The sequence below is a fragment of the Camponotus floridanus genome, unplaced genomic scaffold (assembly GCF_003227725.1).
Source record: "Camponotus floridanus strain SB8 unplaced genomic scaffold, Cflo_v7.5 scaffold6, whole genome shotgun sequence".
Lineage (NCBI taxonomy): Eukaryota > Metazoa > Arthropoda > Insecta > Hymenoptera > Formicidae > Camponotus > Camponotus floridanus.
In genome coordinates, this window is record NW_020229769.1 from 3,578,705 (window position 1) to 3,600,666 (window position 21,962).

At 35.2% G+C, this 21,962-nt stretch overlaps 3 protein-coding genes across 7 annotated transcripts in view; 2 read left to right on the plus strand and 1 right to left on the minus strand.

Annotated features, from left to right (window-relative positions):
* The first annotated feature begins 2,394 nt into the window (after window positions 1-2,394).
* Window positions 2,395-4,192, plus strand: LOC105247788 (dehydrogenase/reductase SDR family protein 7-like). Its single transcript, XM_011252163.3, has 6 exons — window positions 2,395-2,888; window positions 3,028-3,171; window positions 3,240-3,459; window positions 3,520-3,604; window positions 3,693-3,853; window positions 3,938-4,192. Exons 1-6 carry the CDS (start codon window positions 2,733-2,735, stop codon window positions 4,123-4,125), a joined length of 954 nt encoding a protein of 317 aa, XP_011250465.1. The 5' UTR covers window positions 2,395-2,732; the 3' UTR covers window positions 4,126-4,192.
* A 1,698-nt stretch (window positions 4,193-5,890) lies between these two features.
* On the minus strand, window positions 5,891-8,110 carry LOC105247787 (transmembrane protein 11 homolog, mitochondrial). 2 transcript variants are annotated; one of them, XM_025413072.1, is made up of 4 exons: window positions 8,007-8,110; window positions 6,913-7,130; window positions 6,489-6,826; window positions 5,891-6,352 (listed from the first exon to the last, which is right to left on the minus strand). In XM_025413072.1, exons 1-3 carry the CDS (start codon window positions 8,027-8,029, stop codon window positions 6,540-6,542), a joined length of 528 nt encoding a protein of 175 aa, XP_025268857.1. In that variant the 5' UTR covers window positions 8,030-8,110; the 3' UTR covers window positions 5,891-6,352; window positions 6,489-6,539. The 2 variants fall into 2 exon arrangements, with proteins under 2 accessions (XP_025268857.1, XP_025268856.1); XM_025413071.1 differs by having other exon boundaries at window positions 7,881-8,097.
* Window positions 8,111-9,443: 1,333 nt separating this feature from the next.
* The window catches only part of LOC105247786 (protein outspread), a 175,182-nt gene continuing 162,663 nt past the window's right edge, over window positions 9,444-21,962 (plus strand). For 2 of the 4 annotated variants that reach the window (XM_011252157.3, XM_011252160.3), the window contains exon 1: window positions 9,445-10,937. In XM_011252157.3, the coding sequence (XP_011250459.1) occupies window positions 10,794-10,937 (144 nt within the window). In that variant the 5' untranslated portion in view covers window positions 9,445-10,793. Of the gene's footprint in view, window positions 10,938-21,962 lie in introns of all 4 variants that reach the window. The other 2 variants (XM_011252161.3, XM_011252156.3) reach the window with 2 other exon arrangements.

Genomic DNA, 21,962 nt, shown 5'->3' on the forward strand with positions numbered 1-21,962 from the left:
TAAAGAGATAAGAGATAATCTATTATATGAAGCAATGTTCAAAATAATTGTTAGAGAAAGAATTTGATAATATATGGAATGTCTCACATCACTACCTCACTGTTCAAAGGCCACTGAGGGAATGATCGTAGGTCAGAAACATTACCGCGGTACTGTTTATATCGCCAAGATTGACTATGTAGAGAGAGAGAATTTGATAATATAAACGTCACTACTTTATTGTTCAAGGTAACTGTGCGAATGTTCGTAAGTCATAAAACGTCGTTGAAATATTCTGTGAATGATTGTCGATTAAGAAAATTTAAAGCATTGGTCGAAATTTATTCAATTTTAATAAGTATCATTAGAGAAATTATTATAATAAGCATCAATAATCGAAAGATCATAATCAAATTAATTTCTTTATCCCCTTTTATGTTCCCTTTTTCAAGCGAATTATATTTCAATACTAATCGCGATCGCGTTTAGGAAAAGAATTCAATAATACGAAGCGTTTTGTATCACTACTTTGCCGTTGGAATCGTGTGAATAATACAAGATCGTCTATGTATTTATAATTTTTGCCTCTTTTGTTTCAATTTTTATTTAGAATAACGAAGGATCGCGTTTCGATGTATCATCGCCATATAGTTTCATGTTATTCATTAAGAGTTAATTAATTGTTAATTGTAATAGTCGTAGCGAATTATATTTCGATATTAATCGCGATCACACTGTTAGAAAAAGAATTCAATAATACGAAGTGTTCCGTATCACTACTTTACTATTGGAATGTCGCCGTGCGAATGATACAAGGTCTTCGCCTATATAAACAATACACGTCATCGCTACGTCACGCGCTACGTCACGCACTAGGTCAAGGCCGAACGTCGTGTTATTGACTTCGCTGCCGAAATATTTTACGCGTACTATGACGTACATATACGAAAATTGAATTTATATACAAGTATATTTTTAAAGTTACACACACATGTACACACAGATTAATTATTTATTAAACGATTAATATATATCACAAGGCTTTCCATTACGATAATTATTCGATTTTGCCATTCGATCGGTTTACTGCGCGTTCTCAGACGAATTATATATATTTAAATCATCACATAATTATATGATAAAGCATCGGACGAAATATTCTTAATTATAAATATTAAAAAAAGAATAATTATTGTTCCTAAGGATTGCGACAAAATGATAATTTATAATTTTGATTCCGGTCACACACATCGATTCTTAATTGCATTCGATTCTTTTTAATTGCTTAATTAAATGAACGCATCACGCAAAATACGTGTTTCCAAATTATATTCTAATTATATTCCAATCGTATAATCGAGTATTTCGAATAATGGAAAGAGCAATAGTCAAATCAACTATTTATTAATAATAAAATTGTAACTTACGAATGTATTCCGTTTATTCCGTACGTTAACATCGCGGCAATAATGAATAAACATTTAAAATAAATAATCAATATATCGAAACAGTTTTGCCGATTTAAATACTGATATAAAAACCGATCAATTGACCAGTTGGTGAAACGGTTTCAATATACTGGTTATTTTCGTAAAAGAATTGTTATATGACGAATTGATATATTATATTTACGGGCGTCACGCATTCGAACTCAATTTTGACTTCTCGCGGGAAGACTCGAATCGTTCGTCGAGAATCGATCCTTCAAAACGCGATTGTTCTGTATAATTTTTACAATTAATGATTATTAATTTGTACGATTTTTATTTACACAGCGAGTGGCGCGTTTTGATTTTGATTTTAATTAATGTCGAATGAGTCATAACTTTTTGAGATATATTGCATTATCACGTAGCAAAATGACAAAAGGCATGGTGTAAGTCGTGAGTAATTTATAATTTATTTTATTTTATTATATTTATTATTTGTGGAATTAATTATTTGCTTTTATCTTTAATAATAATTTATTTCACCAATGTGAAATATTAAAATATTCTATATGTATATATATTATAAATATATTATATATGTATATATAAACTTTAAATTATATACAATATTAAATGATATTAATATACATAAATATAAATAAATATATATATATATATATATATATATATATATATATATATATATATATATATATATATATGAAAGCGTCCCTTTTGACCACGTCCCGATTGATCACAGCCAGTTATATCGACCTGTGCCTAGGGTAACCAGCAACGATTAACCAATCAGAGAGTCCTATTTTAAATTGGTCATTTGGCGACGTGGTCAAACGAATCTCGTATATGTTACCCTCTGAGAATATTCATGGACATCGGCTTTGTAGTTCATGTTCACGTTTTTAATGTTTATAGAGGGAGTATCGCTTCCAGGGATCACCTAAAAGCGGATCGTGATGTCGCTCATTCTTCTCTGCCATTAGAGAATGAGAGGGTTTTTATCTATCACCATTCTCCGTAGTGACACATGAAATATGTGTTCAAAGTTCATATATATATCTCTCTTTTTTTGCGAATGACAAATTAAACATGAATGATATAACTGTGATGTGTGGTTAAAATATATATAACAATAAACCAACTGTCGTATAGGTGAATGCTCTTTAAAAGCCTAAGCAGTCATTTGGAATAAGAAGAAATAACAATAAATCTTTTAAACATTAATTTTGCAACAGATTAAAGATTTAACTGAATTCGCACATGTATTATTAATTACGCCATTATTCAATTAAAATTTGTTACAAAATGAACATTAAACGACAAGAAGAAACTTTGATGGGTTGGAGCATTATGTGGTGGTTGTTTAAATTATTCGGACTTCCAATAACTATTCCTTGGCTGATATATCACTTTCTTGATATTATGCAGCAAAAACGCAAAAGAGCAGCTCTTAGCAGTAAGGTAATATATATTTTACTTTAAATCTTCTTCCATTTCTTTTTGAAGAGAATAAAAAATATAATTTTATGACGTGACGATATCTCTTGAAATATATGTTCAGCGATTTAAATATTTTTATAATTTTGAATATATAATTTAGGTGATAATGATAACTGGTGCTAGTTCTGGCTTAGGAGAAGCTTTAGCTCATACCTTCTATCGTTGGGGTTGTAGACTCATCTTGGTATCTCGTAGAAAAGAAGAATTGGAGAGAGTAAAAAATGATTTGATGAATACCTATCAAGTGCGTTGTACAATATTTATTTTAACAAATAAATATATAGCATATCAATAATTTCTTGATCTTTTCAGACAATTCCAACTCATCCACCCATTGTTTTGCCATTAGATTTAACTGACATTAATAATATGAAAGATGAAGTGTCAAAGGCTATAATGGTACATGGCAGAATTGATATTTTAATAAATAATGCTGGTATTACATATAGAGGCGAAGTTATTAATACAAGTGTTGATGTAGACTTAAAAGTCATGATGTCAAATTATTTCTCTCAAGTTGCTTTAAGTAAAAGTAAGTGTATCATAAAAAAAATTTAATGTAACAAACTCATTATTCATTATTGATTTGCAGTTGTTCTTCCATTCATGATAGAACAAAAATCTGGCCATATAGTTGGTATAAGTAGTGTACAAGGGAGAATTGCTATTCCATTTAGGTAAGTATTTAATTATTATCAATATATCGATCATCTTAAGATTACCTTTATACAAGATTACTTATATACAATGTTTGCAAATTCTTAGATCTGCATATGCTGCATCTAAGCATGCGTTACAAGCGTGGTATGATACCACTAGAGCAGAATTGTTTGATAAAAATATTAAGATTACAGTTATTAGTCCAGGCTACATTAAAACGTCTCTTTCTCTTAATGCTTTAACGGAAAATGGACAAGTATATGGATGTTAGTAATTTAAATATTTTAAATGCTAGATACTTAATACTTTATATTTTTTATATAATTCTCTGATATTATTTCATTATATAGTAATGGACAAAACCACTGAGAATGGTTATCAACCAGAGTTTGTAGCCGAATGCATCTTAAAGTCTGTATTGAAGCAAGAGAAAGAAGTTACTATTGCACCATTTTCCCCAAAGGTTGCTATAGTGCTTAGAACTTTATTTCCTTCGCTCTTCTTCTGGATTATGCAAAAACGTGCAAAAAATAAGTAATATTAAACTAATTGTGAATACTACTTAATTTAAATAGGATAATTATTTTTTAATTGTAAAGTAGATTTACATATAATATATAATACATATAACATATAACATGTATATGATATACATCTTTTGTATAAAAGAAAAAATTAGAATATTAAAAATTTTAATTTAATTTGGTATATTAATAAAGAATGTATACAATTTTGAATAACAATGAATAAACTATAAAAGGGAATAACAGTTCAGATACACTATTCAAAACTAGATTTTATTTGTCATAGTCATTTTTTCTGGCTAGTAGAATATCTTTACATTATATACACATATTTCATTGTTAGAAAACTAATTTAAATTGACAATGAGATATTTAGACAAATGTGTTATCCATCTTTTGATATCAATTTATAAAAATTTCATTTCAAAATTTTAAGCATTGTATATAAATAAAGAAACAATTTTATAAAGTACTTTAATGATTCTTTGTTTTATAATGTTATTTTTAATATTAAAACTTAGTTTTTTATAGATTATTCAAAAAGAATAGCATATATATTTAATATAAATATTATATATTTTAAATGATGAAGAGTGACAGAGAGAGGGAGATAGCACATCCATATGTATTTAAGAGAGATATATTATCTAATATATTATTAAAATAATTATTTACTTTATTGTTGACACTTCATTAAAAATTTTCTCTATATAAACTTACTTAAAATATAATAATAGATTTAATAATCTCTGAAAAGAATATCAACTATAATAAAATCTAGAATCTATTGTCATGAGGCAAATGTATCCATTTTTATTTGTAAAATCCTGTATATATATTGATCACATGTTTGTATGACTTTTTTCGCTTTAAGTAATTAATGAAATAGAAAAAAAGTACATATAATAAAAATTTATATTAATTCAAAGATAATTAAATTTAATGTTGAAATTAACATGAAATGATTATTATATATACTTCCATTAAAAATTACAATGTTTATATATATGTCGATGGTGATATATAGCTGCATTATATATTATATAAATGTACACATTTGAAAAGTTCTATATATTTTAAAGTGGTTACATTCTCTGTTTTAAATAATAATAGCTTATGCAATGGATTTTCTTTTTTCTAATATTGTAATTTATTAATTTAGTATATGGAGAATGGTTATATGGAGAAATAATATCTTTAAGATAGAAATATAGGTTCCCTATGCTTCGTGTATAAGATAGAACTTTTCAGAACAAAATCTACATGATTTTTGGTTGATCTTGTTTCTCAGATTTTTGTGCTATATTCATTAACATAACAATATTTTAAAATATTGATTTAAAATATTGATAATCATTTTAAAATTAATTTCTAATACTTAATGTTAAAACAATAACTATGTATATTGTTCATACTTCTCCTATCAATACACATATAAATGAGGACAGTTTCTTATTCATATGATAGTGAAGTATTTTATATTATGTGAAAAAAGTTCACATATTATATAATGTACAGGATTTTAGCTTTTATTTTCATTAAACATTTACAGGAATGTTTGTGACATTAACTTCCATTTAATAGGACTAATATAAACGATAAAAAGTTTTATACGCGCGATTGTGATGAAAAAAATATATATCTTACTCTACATATTTATGGTTAATAAAATAATCAAAGCCTAAAAAAATACATTAAGTTTTTATACTTATAGTCAACTTATTCTTTTGATATTTCAATGTAGATCGTTCTGTTGGGTGAGAAAATCTAGGCAACATATCCTTGATATCATACATACTGTGTGTGTTTCTTTTTATTCTCTCTCTACCTATTTTATATTTACAATCTAAAAATACATGCTAAATCCATATGTACTGTTGCAAATTTCATAATTCTAAGAACACTTATGTCAATATCTTTTTTCTCCAGTTTTAGAAATTGCATACATGCGCGCGCGCGCACACACACACACGCCACACACATATATACATATTCATACATACATACATATATATATATATATATATATATATATATATATATAAATGTATGTATGTATGTATATATGGTTTTTGCAACTTTTGTAATACAATTATCTTTTACAATTTTTCCCAGATGGAGATTAAAGAATATAACAATGTAAAATCTTAAGGAAATGACATGCCAATGTAAAAACTTGAATAAAATCTGGCTTTTACTTGCATTTATGTAGTTTAGTCAGATCACATAAGCAGTATTTACCTATGAAGAAATACGGAAGAATATGAGTCAAAATAAGAAATATAAATAGAGTTTCATTCTTATTAGTGTTAAGAAGTTGTGTTCTATTATAAATCTACTATTGCATAAGATATGACAGATATAATATATGATTCACCTTATTGTTTTGTTCTGGCTTAAGACAAAATCAATGCCAGTAATAACTTTCTCATTTAAACGCCTGATACACTCTCCAGGCAGTAATGCTGAGAGCTGCCAATGTAATAGTCGTGTGAAGAATTCGTCTCCTTGTATCATCTTTCCTTACTAGAAATGTGGGAGACGAAGGACCTAGAACAGCTAACAGCTCTACATGTGGTAATTTGCAAGTATCAGTCTCTACTTGATATTGGCAACAAGGATCAAATTGCCAAGAGACTGTATATAATCCACAAGATATGACTGCTATAAAACCTAGTGGCCCACAAATGTATGGCCGATCGCCCCAGAGTATTCCTGAAAAAAATATGTACAAGCATTGTAAGATATATTATTTATTTCACTCATTATATGCAAATAATTCTTACATAAATTAAACAAACCTGTAATGATTGCGGTAAGACCTGACAACGCAGCGGTCTTGTGAAGACAATTTCCCACTGCTATCCATCTAGAGGTTTCGTCACCTAATTTCGATGGTTCGATAACAATTAAACTGCATTCTGATTCTAACGCTCTTTCTAGCTCATATTCAAATGTCTCATGAGCATTTTCACTGTCGTATACTTCTCTGATAATGGCAACACTAAAGGACTCATCTCTAGAAAGGAGGAATATTAATATGCAAATTATTATTTTTACTATTATTTTAATATTTCATAACTATCATATTACACTTTGCAATGCGATTGTGCACGCAAAATTTATGTAATTCTCATGTCGACGTGCCAAAACTATGCATACTTATAGTTATAAAATTTTTTTATAACAAGGTCGAAAAATTCCTGTCGTAATAGAAAGGTTAAGAGGATGCCGGAGTCGGTCCGTTTCGTTTTTCGATTATCACGTACGAATATATATTAAATAAATGCATCATCAAATACTGAATAATAAGCAATATATTAGAAATCGCAATGCTTTCCGGAATTTCTTTCATTTACATGTTATGTAAGACATCGATCAAGTTAATCAATGCTACACTTGTTTTAGTCGCGCAAGATGCGTTTCTGAAACCGGTGAGAGATCGGGGCCAGCGTATTTTCGTTTCGGCATCGTGATTCGATAGCGATTAAATATCACAATAATAAAAAGTAGCATATATATATGTACGTATATATGTATATACGTATAAAGCTTGAGAACGACGGCGAAAGTGACAGCAGTTTACACGAGCCGCTCTAACGATGCGTGGGTTCAAGTCGCGACTAAAGAATGACGTTTCCTGCATTTCATGGTATCATCTCGGCCGTAAATTCATGGATTTAACACTCGCTCAAGTACCTAGGATCGGACACGGCAAGAGATTTATTGTTATGAGAGATAAATCTGCCTTACGCGATACCGCACTGACTTTGAGGTTAATGTGGTTTCGACGGCGATGGATATCGCGTCGCGACGATGCGTCCCGGCGACGTTTCCCTCGCCGAAGAGGCATCGGATCTCGCGAACGGTGCGGAGAATAATTCGGCCTACGAACCTGTCACCAGCTTCATCTACCATCTTCGCCGTCGATCCCGCAGATACTGAAACGGCGGTCTGTTCGGACCGGAAGAAAAAACATGACTCGTCGAACCGGACGCAAAAATCAGCTGATAGAGCGCCCGCGCGCGCGATACTCGCGTGACTCGAGTAGTCGTCGAGGTTTTAAATTTTCTCTTGAAAGCGGTGGTATCTGAAAGCGCCTTCCAAGTTTTGATGCAAATTCGAGTAACGCGAGAAGGTAAGTGGATCGTTTCTTTGTCATTTTTCGGGCGAATGACGCCTTCTGAATGTCTTTTGGATGCATATTGTATGGGATGATATATTTTTAATTTAAGCTAATTGAAATTTATTTTTATATTAAATTGTTAATAACTGTAGCGAAATATAATTATTGTATTATAGATTTCTGAAATTGATTTTAAAGGTTAATATATTCAATTTTAAAGAATATGAGCAGAATCTCAATTCGATGAATGGAGAATAAAGTTGAATCTTGTTTTTCTCGATAGTTTGAATCATAACGTAATAAAAAGTGGTTGTGCCATCATTATAACGATGAATAATGGTGGTATCTCATTTTACGATGGAACATCTTATCTATTTATACGCCATGTTTAACTATCCAAATTTAACGTGATTGTCGAGTGCGCGTCGTCTGTATCTAAAGATCAAATTTGAAAGGTATTTTACGATTTGTTTTACAGAATTACATCAGTAAAGAAGCATGTGAGTCGATTTCTTTCCCTAGACTTTTTGGATTTAGAATTGAATAAATATTTCCGTAAGGAAAGAAAGAAAAAGGCGAAGCGTAGAAAGGGCGAGTAAAGCCAAGAGACATTTCGATAACATCTCGAAAATCGATTTATCTGCTTTAACTGCATCTTTTGCATCATTTGTATCGCTCAAAATGCATATATCATCGAAAATGAAAACAATTTTTAATATATAATCTTTGATACGAGCTTGAACGAGCATCAACAAGCGATATATTCTGATCCTCGTAATTTGCGCGCGAAATTCAAATCATCATCAGCTAGATTTTCCAAATTCTTTTATGTTACATTTACTTAATTAACAATAAATATGAAAGATAATTAAATAATATAAGAGTATTTAGAAAAACGTAGCGGATAATAACTTGAATTGAAGCTTTTTTAAAGACAATTTATACAAATGAAATATTATATAAAATATATATTATACATTATATATTATATATAATATATTATATATATTATATAATATATAATATATATTGCATAATAAAATATATATTATACATTATATATTATATAAAAATGTAGAAATCTTGCAAATTTTCAGGGCTCGGCCGAGGAGGAATGAAGGTGCGCGCGAAATCGCGAGTTCGGGCGGTCGCGTCGCGATGGCGCGCGCGTAGGCGAGGGACTATATTCGCGACGGCGCGTAGTGACGCGAAGTATAGTGCGTTGCGCGGTCGGCCGGGTGAGAGTCAGAGCGGAGCGCAAGTCGGAGCGCGCAGATAGAGTTAAACGGGACCAGATCGCAGATGGACGTCCGCGCGAGCGTACTGTCACTGTGGACGGCAGCGCGACGCGCCGTGCCGTCGTCGTAATAAGTGTGCGTGTCGTGTCGTTTCGCGTTATGTCGCATCGTGCTGCGTCGGGGGTCATCGCGTAATCGTCGCCGCGCGCGCGCGCGCGCGCGTTCCTCTTATCCCGGGATTAGGATTACGCGTTCGGATTCCTCCCTCCTCGCGGTGACATTCGGCCGGGAGTGAACGAACGTTGCGCGAAACCGACTTGTATTCCCTCTTACCGCGATATATTCGGCGGATTCGTGCACGCGTTCGACGAATCGGTCTTTTCGCGAACGCCTTGAAGTGCGCTCCGAAGATCACGTCCGTCAATAACGTGAACATCGCGCACGTGCGTCGAGCGAACACCGTCCCCCGGTGCAGCTGTCGGGTCTCTCCTGACACTCGATAACGCGAAAGCGGGATTCTCTCTCGTTAATCCACGTGCTTTCTCGGGAGTGTCGGAGATATTGCGCCGCATCGATCGAAGTCGGGATACGTACATATGTGCGGAGGAAACGCGCGAGTGTGTGCACGCGCCGAGTGAGACGAAGCGAGTGTTCGGATCGTATTGACAGTTGATGAATAGTGTGTTGTACGAACGGAACGGTCGTGCATACGCATCGCTCGTTGGGCAGTGCCGATTGTAAACACGCGCGATTGTAAACACGTGACGCTCGGAATTCCACGTCAATTGAGATCGAGGAACTGGAATCCGCATCCGCGAATGAAAGATTCCTTCCGTACAGGGATCGGGAACTGTCAAAATAGCGATTTTCTCCGGCGTGTTTTTCGAACGAGGGTTTCCGAGACAAGTTTCCCTCGCTCGAAATTGGACGAAAAACCGATCGAGAGTCGACGTTACCGCGTCGCCGAGAACAGCTGGCGGTGAATCTCGCGGAAGATTCCCGGCGCGATCGACGTCAACGACCTCGGCGTTCGCGATCCCGTAAGAGGGCTTCCGTCAGGAGCGGGGCGTGCGTTATCGCGCTAAACGAGATTTCTACATCGACGGAGGAGAGCTCACCCGAGAGACTCTGTGCGACGTGAAAGTGACATTTTCGTGACAACTTTCGAGTGCGAAAAAGGCAACTTCTTCTCCGAGAGGAACCGGAGCGGCGCTGGAACAGAAGCTGGACGGAAGGACGGATCGAAGGGCGACCAAGAGGACGAAGGAAGGCGATGCTGTGTCTCGGTAACGATCGCGACTAATTCGCACGTGTCGCGATGTCGGGTGGCACGACGGGCGGCGTTCGCGGCACCGGCGCCGAGTGCAGGAAGTTCGCGCCGAACATATTCAACAAGAGCAAGTGCAGCAGCTGCTTCAAGCAGAAGGAGGAGCACAGCGCGGAGGCTCTGGAATGCAACAGGGTGAGTTTTGCTTGATGGACTTCTACCGTCTCCGTCTTCCCTGGAACCCTCTTCCTCGTTCTCTTTTCGGCTCCTCCTCTTTCGCTACCGCGCGCCTTCTGCCTTCTCCCCCTTCCCTCCCCTCCCCTTCTTTCTTCCTTCTCTATTTTCGCTTGCATAAATATATGAGTATATGGAGTGTGGTTATTGAGCATTTAGATTGATACGAAAGATTTACGAAGAGTACGTGGCACGGATAGCACGTTGATAAAATTACTCGCACGAGAAGAAATTTTTATTAAGCAAGTTAATTATGCATTTCATTAGTTGAAACGTTTTCGCATGTGTCTTTTTTTAAATCCTTTTTTTCTTTCTGAAGTGTAGTCTATTATTCTATCTGAAATAAAATTTCGTACAAAGAGAGAAATTTAATAACGAGTTATTATAAATTCGCACATGTTATATGACAATAGCAAAGCGACGTATAATTCAATCTTTTTTCCTATTTTTTTAGTAACGTTATGTAGAATGTCAAAATTGTTCCAAATTATGTCTTTGTAATGACAAATTTTAGAATGAAATTTTTCGACGAAACAAATAAGGCATTAATAATTTTATAAATTAAAATTGATTGTCAACGGTTTTTCTGACGAATCAAAATTTGAGAGAATATAATAAAATTACATTCTTCAGTTAATTTTCAGTAGAGTATTTTTGCAGAAATTTTGACAGTATTTAAAGTTTTATTATGAAGACACATGCGAAAAATTGAAAATTTGCAATAAATAACGGTCTGTCTCAACATTTTTTCTACAAAAAAATCAATTCGATATTCAAATAATATGTTATTAGAAAAAACATTTAATCATTTAGAATCTTATATATCTTATATTTTATTCATATATATTATTTTTTATTTCACATATAATTCGTATGACACGTACTCTTTTTTGGCTTTTAAACAGAGAGGAAGAAAGAAAGAGAGAAAATTTTTTTATTCTAAGATAATATTAAATGGTTCATTTTTGTTCCTCTCTCTTATCTTTCTCGTGATATGATCTCTATCCATCTTCTTTTCTCTCTCTCTCTCTCTCTCTCTCTCTCTCTCTCTCTCTCTCTCTCTCTCTCTCTCTCTCTCTCTCTCTTATACTCGAGCGTCTGACTCAACTCCGTTTCTTCTCACTCATGCTCGAATTCCTTCCCGAGTTGGAGAACGAGCAAAGAGAAGGAACGAAGGACCTGTTACTCGGAACATTGATGTTATGTAAGTTCCGCCGCAGCCGTCGTTTGCAGACCCATCGCCGCGACCTACGTACGACGTTTCGTTTACCCCTCGCGTATGTCCTTCAAGGTGACATCCGATCTTCCGGCTTAGTTACACCACGATAGTCGCGGTTCATTAACTTTAGCCGCGCAACATTCTAGATCGATGTAAGTAAGAATGAGGGTTTATTCGACGGACGTTAATGCTTCGACTGCATCGCGCGGGTCGTTTAAATTATTACATAATTCACACGAGTGTCGCGTATACGTATAAAGTGTGAAACGGGCAGTTCCGGCATACGGAAAATAGGCAGAAATATCGTAGAATAGCGAGATTTTTTTTTTTTCGTAGAATAATAACGATTCGCGAGACGACGCATAAGTTTGCATACAGGATGGATATTACCGCTGTATTATGCTGAGAGTCATGTTGTTGCGCAGTCGCTTGCCACATGGCATACGCTTCTTTTTTTCGCGGCAATTTGACGTTTAGGTTGCTTTCGATCTCGCTGCTTTGTAAGCGCGCATTTTTTTCCTTTTTTTTTGGATAATCATACGCGCAGAATGAGCAACAATTACGCGGCAATTTAAGCATGTCTCAAGAGAGCGTATTATAAAATCTGGCGCGTTAAAAGAAATTGCTTGGTAGTAAAAGAATATTTTGGAAAACCGGCTTGCACCTTAACATCATACATATACTGCATGCACGATTTTAGTACATATATATATGAAAAAAAGTTCCTTTTTTAATCGTGTTGTACGAACAATAAACACAAGTCGATGTTGAATATAATGCAAGTTTGGAAGCAAATCTTGAAATTTGGGAAAATAAGAACTGATATTGTTTATCGTGTATTATTATATTAATTAAACGTAAAATTGCTTCCTATCGATAAGAATAGAATAACGATGCTTAATAAGCTCTTGCTTCTTTAAAGTGCGTGCGAGATATCGCCACGTCACGATCGGGGATATAAATACAGCTTCTGGTGCGCGTATACATCAGAACGAGAAAGGAATCTTTATAGTTCTGCTTTTTTTCGTCTCGTATGATTTTTATTTACGGCCAAGTCTTTTCGCTGATGAGTGAATGGCCTCGTAAAAATCAAGGAGAGAGGAAAGAGAGGGGACAGAAACGTAATAAAAACGTTAAAAATTAATTCATGTTATACGGTACCGAGGACAGAAAAAAGGAAACGTGTAATAGCGGAATCGTTGTCACTTTGTAGATGCGTATTTTTTTTTTGCACGCGAAAAAACCGTCTCTTTAGCCGTCTGTTCGGTTGTCATTTTACCGTTTGTTTTAATACTTCATTAATTGCCGAAATTGATTATGCTATCTTTTAACTCCATCTTCATCCCACTTTACAACGAATTGGTTTTTGCACAAATATCTTCGGTATCTGTGCGAAATATGTAAATAAGATCTTAGATACATCATTTATCTCTCTTTTATTATCTTAAGAATTAATTCTGCATTCATGTACATGCAAAAAAAATATAAATCAGCAAAAATTTAATATAAATGTTAGAGTAAAAGAAGCTTCTTTCAATTTTCAATATTTGAATCTTTTTCCAGCTTTGCGCAAATTTGTATTATCCTTACGATATATTTAAATTGAAAATTGAATAAGTATCAATTACGTTACATATCTGTATTTTTGTCCCTTTATACAGATCAATGTGATATTTTGATATAAAATTAAAGGATAAAGACTCAAGGTATTATTTTCTGTTCGTATTTATTCATATCCCGGAAGCTTTTCGCGTTTCTGTACTGGCAAAAAAATTTTAGTTCAATTTCAACATATAAATGGAAGTTTAATAAAAATTATTATTATATATTAATTCTTTTATATATCGATGGATTATTATTTCGCGTATTTCGAAGAACACTGACGGATTAAAACGGGATGATTGCGAAAGTTGGTTCGCGCGCGTTCAATGTTCGCCAATGTTCGCGGCTGTTTTTTTCCTGGTCCTCGCGCCGTTGCAAATTTCGGAATGTCGGCAGCCTTGCGACCTGTTCTCGGTGCATTCCAGCCATCTCCTCCAGCACCCCTACGAGAGAAGAAGGCCCCCTCCGAGAGTTGTTGGCCTGTCGACTTTCGCATGGATGCGGTATCTCCGTATCGGTTTATTCTCTCCGTCTCGCTTCTTCGCGCGGGATGATCTCCGTCTCTCCCATATGACCGCAAATAACGTATGCATATGTGCGACGCAATGTTTCCTTACCCGTTAGCTGTTGTATCGGTCCTTTCGTAAATTCGGTCGCGCGATAAGATAGCAGGCAAAAAATTTGACGTCAATTCGTCAATCGATTTTGTTGCCTCTCGAGAGAGATCGCGCGTTATTTTTCGAGGAAAGGTGGCCGGTATTATGTTGTTAACTCCCTAGAAATCTGTAAATTATATCTATAAATCGGTCCGTGAGATTTTGTACCTTAGCGGGGGGAAACAAATGGGAAAAGAATTGATTTTCATTTACCTTTCATGGAGGTATTTCCAGACTTACATATCTCATTCGTATATCACAAGATCTAATTTCAGCGGGCGCACCGCGAGAATATACAATCGTACTTGGTACGATAGAAAATACGATTAACAAAAGAAATCGGTCTTATTACGCGCATATGTACGTTCTTGTTCTTGACTAAAGAGACCCTTGGGCCATACTCGCTCGTGACCGGCCATTATCGGCGTGCAGCTTGGTATTTTCAGAGTCCGATTACTTCTTCGTGAGCGCCTTTGTAAGTGCCTTCGAGAAATAATTTCCTGGGGTGAGAGGGCTCAAGACGCTGTCGGGACGTACCTTAAATTTTGATCCGGTGAAACGATTCCGAGATGTCTTACGGTACCTCGGGCTTCCTCCCGGCTTTCGCCAATATATATATATCTTCTTTTCCTATCAATTTCCGGATTTTTCAACGAAAATGCCCGTTTTTTATAATACTGCAATCTTTAATTAAATCTTATATTAATTATAAGGAGAAAATTATGATCTATTCAGAAGGCTCTTGATTTTAAATTCGATGAATCTTTATTAATTTTTGTAATATATATGTGCATATGTCGCAAAATGACTGAGCATCTAGAGATAATTAATTTAATAATATTGTTAGAAATAATTTAATAATCCCTTTATGCAATGAAAATTATACACATATATAATACGCACATACAATTCTTATTTTAGTGGTACCAGTGTTTATAAATTGATCGATGCGTACGATACTTAATTAATAGGAAAATTTCGGATTCGACGGATGATAATTAACGCGCACTATTACACAATTGACGTCGGTGTGTTGGCAATTTTTTCATTCTCGCCTTTATCCGCTTTGTCTCGTTGATGGGATCTCGTGGCAATCGAATAACAATCTATCGCTCAGAATGGAATTTCACTTTCTAATGAAATTGGATGCCTGCTCGTTTTGCGATTAGCGCGCGGAGATAACCCTTGCGTTGGAAACACTGATGAAATGTGGAAAAACCATTAATTACTGTCAATCGAGTCACGGACATTATCGGCATAACGGACACAACGTACATTTTTTTTCCATTGCATCGGTTAATGTATATTGTGAAAAAGCTTGCATCGTGATTAAAAGTAAATGAGTAAATATTATATTCATCAATTATACGAGTAAAGCGAAAAATTTGAAAATGTGATCGAAAAGATAAACACGGGACGTATTTTTAAGACAGTACACAAACATATCCTGTACCGTATCATAGCGGAATGTTGTTTCATATAACATCCTTTTTATCTCGCGTTTATTGCGAAACTTTATTACAAAAACTCCTCTTCTTCGAGCGACGCGAACAAGGTAAAGAAGGTTACGCGAATTAACATTCCAGTAGCGGCCGAGCTAGTTCTTGGTTTATTGTTCGTGTATTTTTACGATAACGCGCCAGATACGCAATCAGGTTTTCATTTCGGTCCGAGAGAGACGTATTTTTTCCTCAGCCGGGGAATAATTTTCGTTGTCAGGGTCGTTTTTTTTTCGCGTGTCCGATGGATAATTAGTAATTAAATGCACACGGAAAAAAACTCTTTACGACATTTTAATTAATATTGTTAGGGGGATATACATTGGTGGTCTTAATTAAAGTAATACTGCACCGGTTATTGCCGATCTTTGCGAAAACCATAAGGTACTAAAGAAAAGGTACGGCAAGGCTATAAAATTGGAGGCTGTTTATTTCAGTTTGTTCACGCGCGAGTTCTGCACGATTATAATAACGGTTACACGAAAACGGCCGTCATTCGATAACAATTTATCCTCCGATGAACGGAGATGATCACTATCAGTTGCATGCGCAGATACACGACCTTCTTGAGATACAGCAATCTACAAATTCTTGAGATACGCAATCTACGAATTGTTAAGGTGATCTACGTCAATTTCGCGCATCATTCCTATAAATATTGTTTTTTCTTAAATTTTTAATTTTTATTTTCATTAATTAACTTGTTGAATTTTTACCTGAAAATTAAGCGCTATATTTATTTACTATGAATATTTTTAAAATAATATATATATATATATATATATATATATATATATGTGTGTGTTTATAAAATTATTGCTTGTGTGGTACAGGTAGAAAATAATAGCTATTGAGAGACGATAAGTTTACAACATACACGATTGTAAATTGAGTAAGCGAGATGTTCAGTGATTCGACATGACTCGAAACATTCCCTCTGATATTTACGATTTCGTGATTATATCTACGTACACACGTATAATATACGCACAATATGAGATAGCGCGGATATCCGCGTGCTTGCGGAATATAAATTTCTGTTCAAACGCATCTGCTGCTTTTGTCACGGCCACCAGAAATTATTAATACAGATGATAAAGATCACTATGTCGTATTTTCTTACAAAAAGTATCGTACAGAGTTGAGAAAAAATGTCGTTAAATAATGAACATATGTCTTGAATATCTAATTATTTTAAGTAATTTCTTTAACATGCACACATAATATGGTATGAAAAATCTTTATTTACACTAGTTAAAAATTTCTGGAATAGGCATAAACTGCCGAATATTTAACAGAAATCTTTGAGTTCGCGACGATCTTTATTTATCGTAGACATGGATCAAAGCTTGCGACGAAAATTTTCTGCGAGGAATTGCTAAAATTTGTAAACGTTGATAACTTGGGTATCACACATACATTCAGAAAAATGTGTCATCGTAATCGAAACGCGTAGTAATATTAAATTACTCGGCGCCATGCGCATATAATAGTCGTCGCCACGAATTTATATGTTAAAATCACATGGCTTTATACTTTGAAGCGCACATCAATATGCAGGAGATCATCATCGTAAAAATGTTGGGCTTGTCATCGACGCATGGAAAACTTTTGACAGAAAATTCACATTTTAGCTCCGAAATTAAGGTAGACTTCAAATAATGATTTTGAATGCGAGATACGAGCTCTCGTACTAAATTTGTTCGTAAAACTGTTTCCCTTCACAGAAACTTGTCCGAAAAATTTTATTTCTATCATTTAATAAACGATTTTTGTACATTTTTTACACGACTTATTAAAGATGACATGATTTATGTTTATTTGAATAATGAAAAATTTCACAGACGAAATATTAAGCGCGTGTTATAGAGAAAAAATTGATAATAATATTACATAAAATTAAAATATAAGAAAAGAAAATAAAATATGTAAAAATCTCTTTATTAGCAGTCCATTTAAAAAATAGGTGCAGAGAATTCTTATTTAATTTAATTTAAATAAGAAAGACGATATTGTTTTTTTTTCTTCATTTTACGGTTAGTACGGTATTTGCAATTTATGGGACCGCGACTAGTTTGTAGTTTATTCCGGTCTTGCGTGCCGGTTGGTCGAAACTTCATCCGTTCCACATGCATAACCTGCCCATTGTTAGTCGCATATTTAGTTGGGATACGACGTCAGCCATAAGCAAAGTACTGTTATGTCCGGTGGTATGTATGTATGTATATATGGTGTATCGTTTGCTCGATCTCGATACGTATTTGTTTCGTGCCTTCGGGAGCGCGAGCTTTGAGGACTGTCACTTCAATTACAAGTTTGAAACACACTGTGATAAAGCGAATATCTCTATGTACGCAAGCTCATTTTACATCGGGATGAAAGGGCATAATAAATCGCTATTAGATGCTAGAGCTGCTCCATCGCTCTCTTCTCTCCGCAAGCTGCGTTTGTGACACGTTTATTCGCTACTTCTCGTGTTCCTTTGACGAATGTATATGTGTAACACACTAACACATTTTCTCAGTGTCGCGTAATAATAAGTTAAATAGCGGATTAGACATATATAAACATATAGATCAATTAATTAAATTAGATTTTGATATATAAACATATAGATGGACCTTTCAAAATTTGCATTTTTGCTGACATAATTACTCAAATTTTTAATTCGATACATTGGTTAGAAATTAGGAGATCGAAATTGAAGATGGCATAAATACATAAATCACGACGAAGAAATTAATTAAATGATCCATTGATATTCCATCGTGATGCGAATGAAGCATCTCGCGATCCGTAATGACGATCGACGACGAGTAGAGAGTGACCATCCCTAATGCGTTGTTACAAAAAGACAGAAAGTTACTGAAAGGCGGGCAGCCAGTCGTAACGGTACGTGTAGGAAAAAGAAGAGAGAGAGAGAAAGAGGGAGGGAGAGAGAGAGATAAAAGCCGGGTTGACGATGACGCTAAATGAAACCGCCTGTAGATTGTTCCTAGTGAATGGAGGTAGCGACGATGAGGTGGGCCGTCGTCTTACGGTGCATTCATCCTCGATCGAATAGCCCCCGGCCGATTAATCGAGCCAGTAGAAAGCAGGAGCGAGAGAGAAAGAGAAAAGACGTATATATATTCTTCTCTTTTCCGTCGAATCGAAGCTTTTTCTTCGCGCAACCTTCGTCCATAGAAGCCGTTGTACGCGCGGCTCTCTACCTTTATAAGGGCTTCATTGAAAACTTGGTCGATTTGCGCGGGATCTCAGGGATCTTTCTTTAGGCCAAAGACTTATTGTTAATGTCTTGTCTGGGTAATTTTTATTTGACTGGAATATATGTGTGTGGGATAAATTTCTTTCCGGAAGTTAAAAAGCCCGTGAAATTTCTTTGGTCTCTTATCTAAAGCTCAATGAATTCAAAAGTAATGAACGGAAAATATTGAAAGATTGAAAATAATTGTCGTCCTCTTATTTTTTTCATTTGTAATTCTTTGTAATCTTTAATGAATCGATACTTGTGATCGATTGGGTGTTTTTTAGACACCGTGTATATTTAATAAGCGTGCTGTAAACAATTACTCCGAGATCTCACCGGCATAATCACCTGTCAGGACGTAAGAAAAATGCGCCACTATCGTCGACGAGACCACGTCGAGTATCATTAATTTCAATGAGCGATAAAGCCTTCGCCGCTCTTATTGAGCTCCGTTCGAGCGTTATCGCGCTTGAAAGCCACCCATATTCGCTCGTAGACCATTTAACCAGGAGTTGATGAATTGAATCCAATTTCATCGGCCGCTTGCGAACTAAATGTGCCTATAAGAGATATAAGAGGCACAATTATAAAACTTTGCGCGCAAAAAATCTTGTATTTTTTTAAATATTTGCGAACATTTTTAACATTGAAAAGCATTCCAGTAAAATAGATTTTTTTTTCTTTTATTCGGCTGTAATTTTCACTTTCTTACAAAATTAAAAAATCTTTCGATTATTTGTCAATGTCAAAAAATTGCCAATTATCAATTTCATTATCATTGCTGAGTAAAAATGTTCGAATAATTTAGCATATATTTATAAAACTTTGCGCGAAAAATCTTGTATTTTTTAAAATATTTGCGAACATTTTTAACATTGAAAAGCATTCCGGTAAAATAGATTTTTTTTTCTTTTATTTGGCTGTAATTTTCACTTTCTTACAAAATTTAAAGATCTTTCGATTATTTGTCAACGTCAAAAAATTGTCAATTATCAATTTTACTATCATTGATTAAAAATGTTGGAATAGTTTAGCATGTATTTTCTACTATCTTTTTCTCGTAACCTTAGGTTCGAAGATTAGAAAAAGATTGAGAAAAAGAGCCACGTTTCTCTCTATGGATTCTCGAGAGTTCCGGGAAAATTCGTGTATCCACTTGAATGAGCGATCTCCTGCGCCGGTCGGACTTTACATTTACGGAGTTTCTCTTAACGAGAAATTCTCGTTCTCGGTAGTGCGCGATTTCCGCGTATTTACGTCTTCGGGGATATAGCGGGGATATTCACCTGAGCATCCCGCGAAGAGATGGCTTTCTTCTCCGCTCCATCCGTGAAATCCCCCTCCCTCTCTCTCTCTTTCTCTGATTTCCGGTCGACCCGGAGTATTCTTCTTTCAAATTACAGATCTTTATGCGGGCGATACTCGATCGTTTTTCCGCAACGGGTCGCCGCTTAAGATTATAGAAAAGATATGCACGTGTCTGCGTTACTAGAAGGAACGAGAAAGCGGCCGAGAGTACTTTTTGCGGACGCCAATGACATCAAATTAGTCTCTAACTTTCTATCTCGCGCCGTCTCGTTGCCGATGTCACGACGATTCCGCGCGACGATGATCTTTCGAGCGGCTTATTTTGAAAAGTGTGCCGCGCTTTCCCGCAATTTGTTTGCGCAAAAAACGCATTTCGACGATTCGCGCTCTTTATACATGAACCGTCCTCCCTGAATTTATTTTTACACAGAGATTGAGAGCGATAATAAATAATTATTCGGGCGTAAACTTATTCGTGATACACTCTAAAAATTGAAAAGAAATTTCGTGCGGAATTAATCTCCTCTTTTTTCGCGGCAACTTCCGCTCACGATTCTTTCTCGCGGCTGCGATACGCATTGCGCAACGCGTAGAAAAAGTATTAGAAGATACAAAAACTTAATACCCTTCGTCATCCATCTTTTCGATGGAGCTTATAAGCGAACGTCCCGCGTTCAGGATCGCGCGCCAAGGCGTCCTTTAAAGAGAGAGAGAGAGAGAAGGAGGGGAGGGAGGGACTTAGGATGATGGATGGTGAAGCCGTGAACAAAATGAAGCGGCCGAGAAGCTGTTTACCGCTCTTCAGGCGACATCCTCCGCGGGATCAGCACGATATTTTGTCTTCTCATTCGCATCGTCGTCACCACTACCATCGCCCCAACATCACCGAACCATTTATCCTTTCCCAACATTCTTTCTCGTGCTGACCACCTCGTGCAATTAGCCTCACGGTCACGACAAGGACATCCACTTCGTGATAGGCTAAACACAAGTCGGCTGCTCTATGAGATATTGCTTACGGATCTGAGAGGGTAATCCGTCGGGATGTATGCTTGCTGGAATCGGGTGGATAATTTGCGATCGTTATAGGACCGACATTAGGTCGCTGTCGCACCGCACCTCGTTTCGACAGGGAACATTAATCTGATTAAAAAAATCTCGATCTCTCGTATAATCAAGTTATCATACTTATTTTTTATTTTGATGTTAGACCGCAACATTTGAATTTATTGTGATTCTTTGAAAATTACAGCCATACATTTTTAGATATAAATGCCAAGATATTTGAATCGAATGGAATATCATTGGATTTATTCCTTAAATCGATATTTTAAAAATATTTTCTATTTAAAGATATTAATATATTTCTTTCTTTCTTTTTCTCTATCCCTCTTAAATAAAAAAAAATGCAACACCATTTTTATTTTATCATTCTTTATCGTTGTCATTACA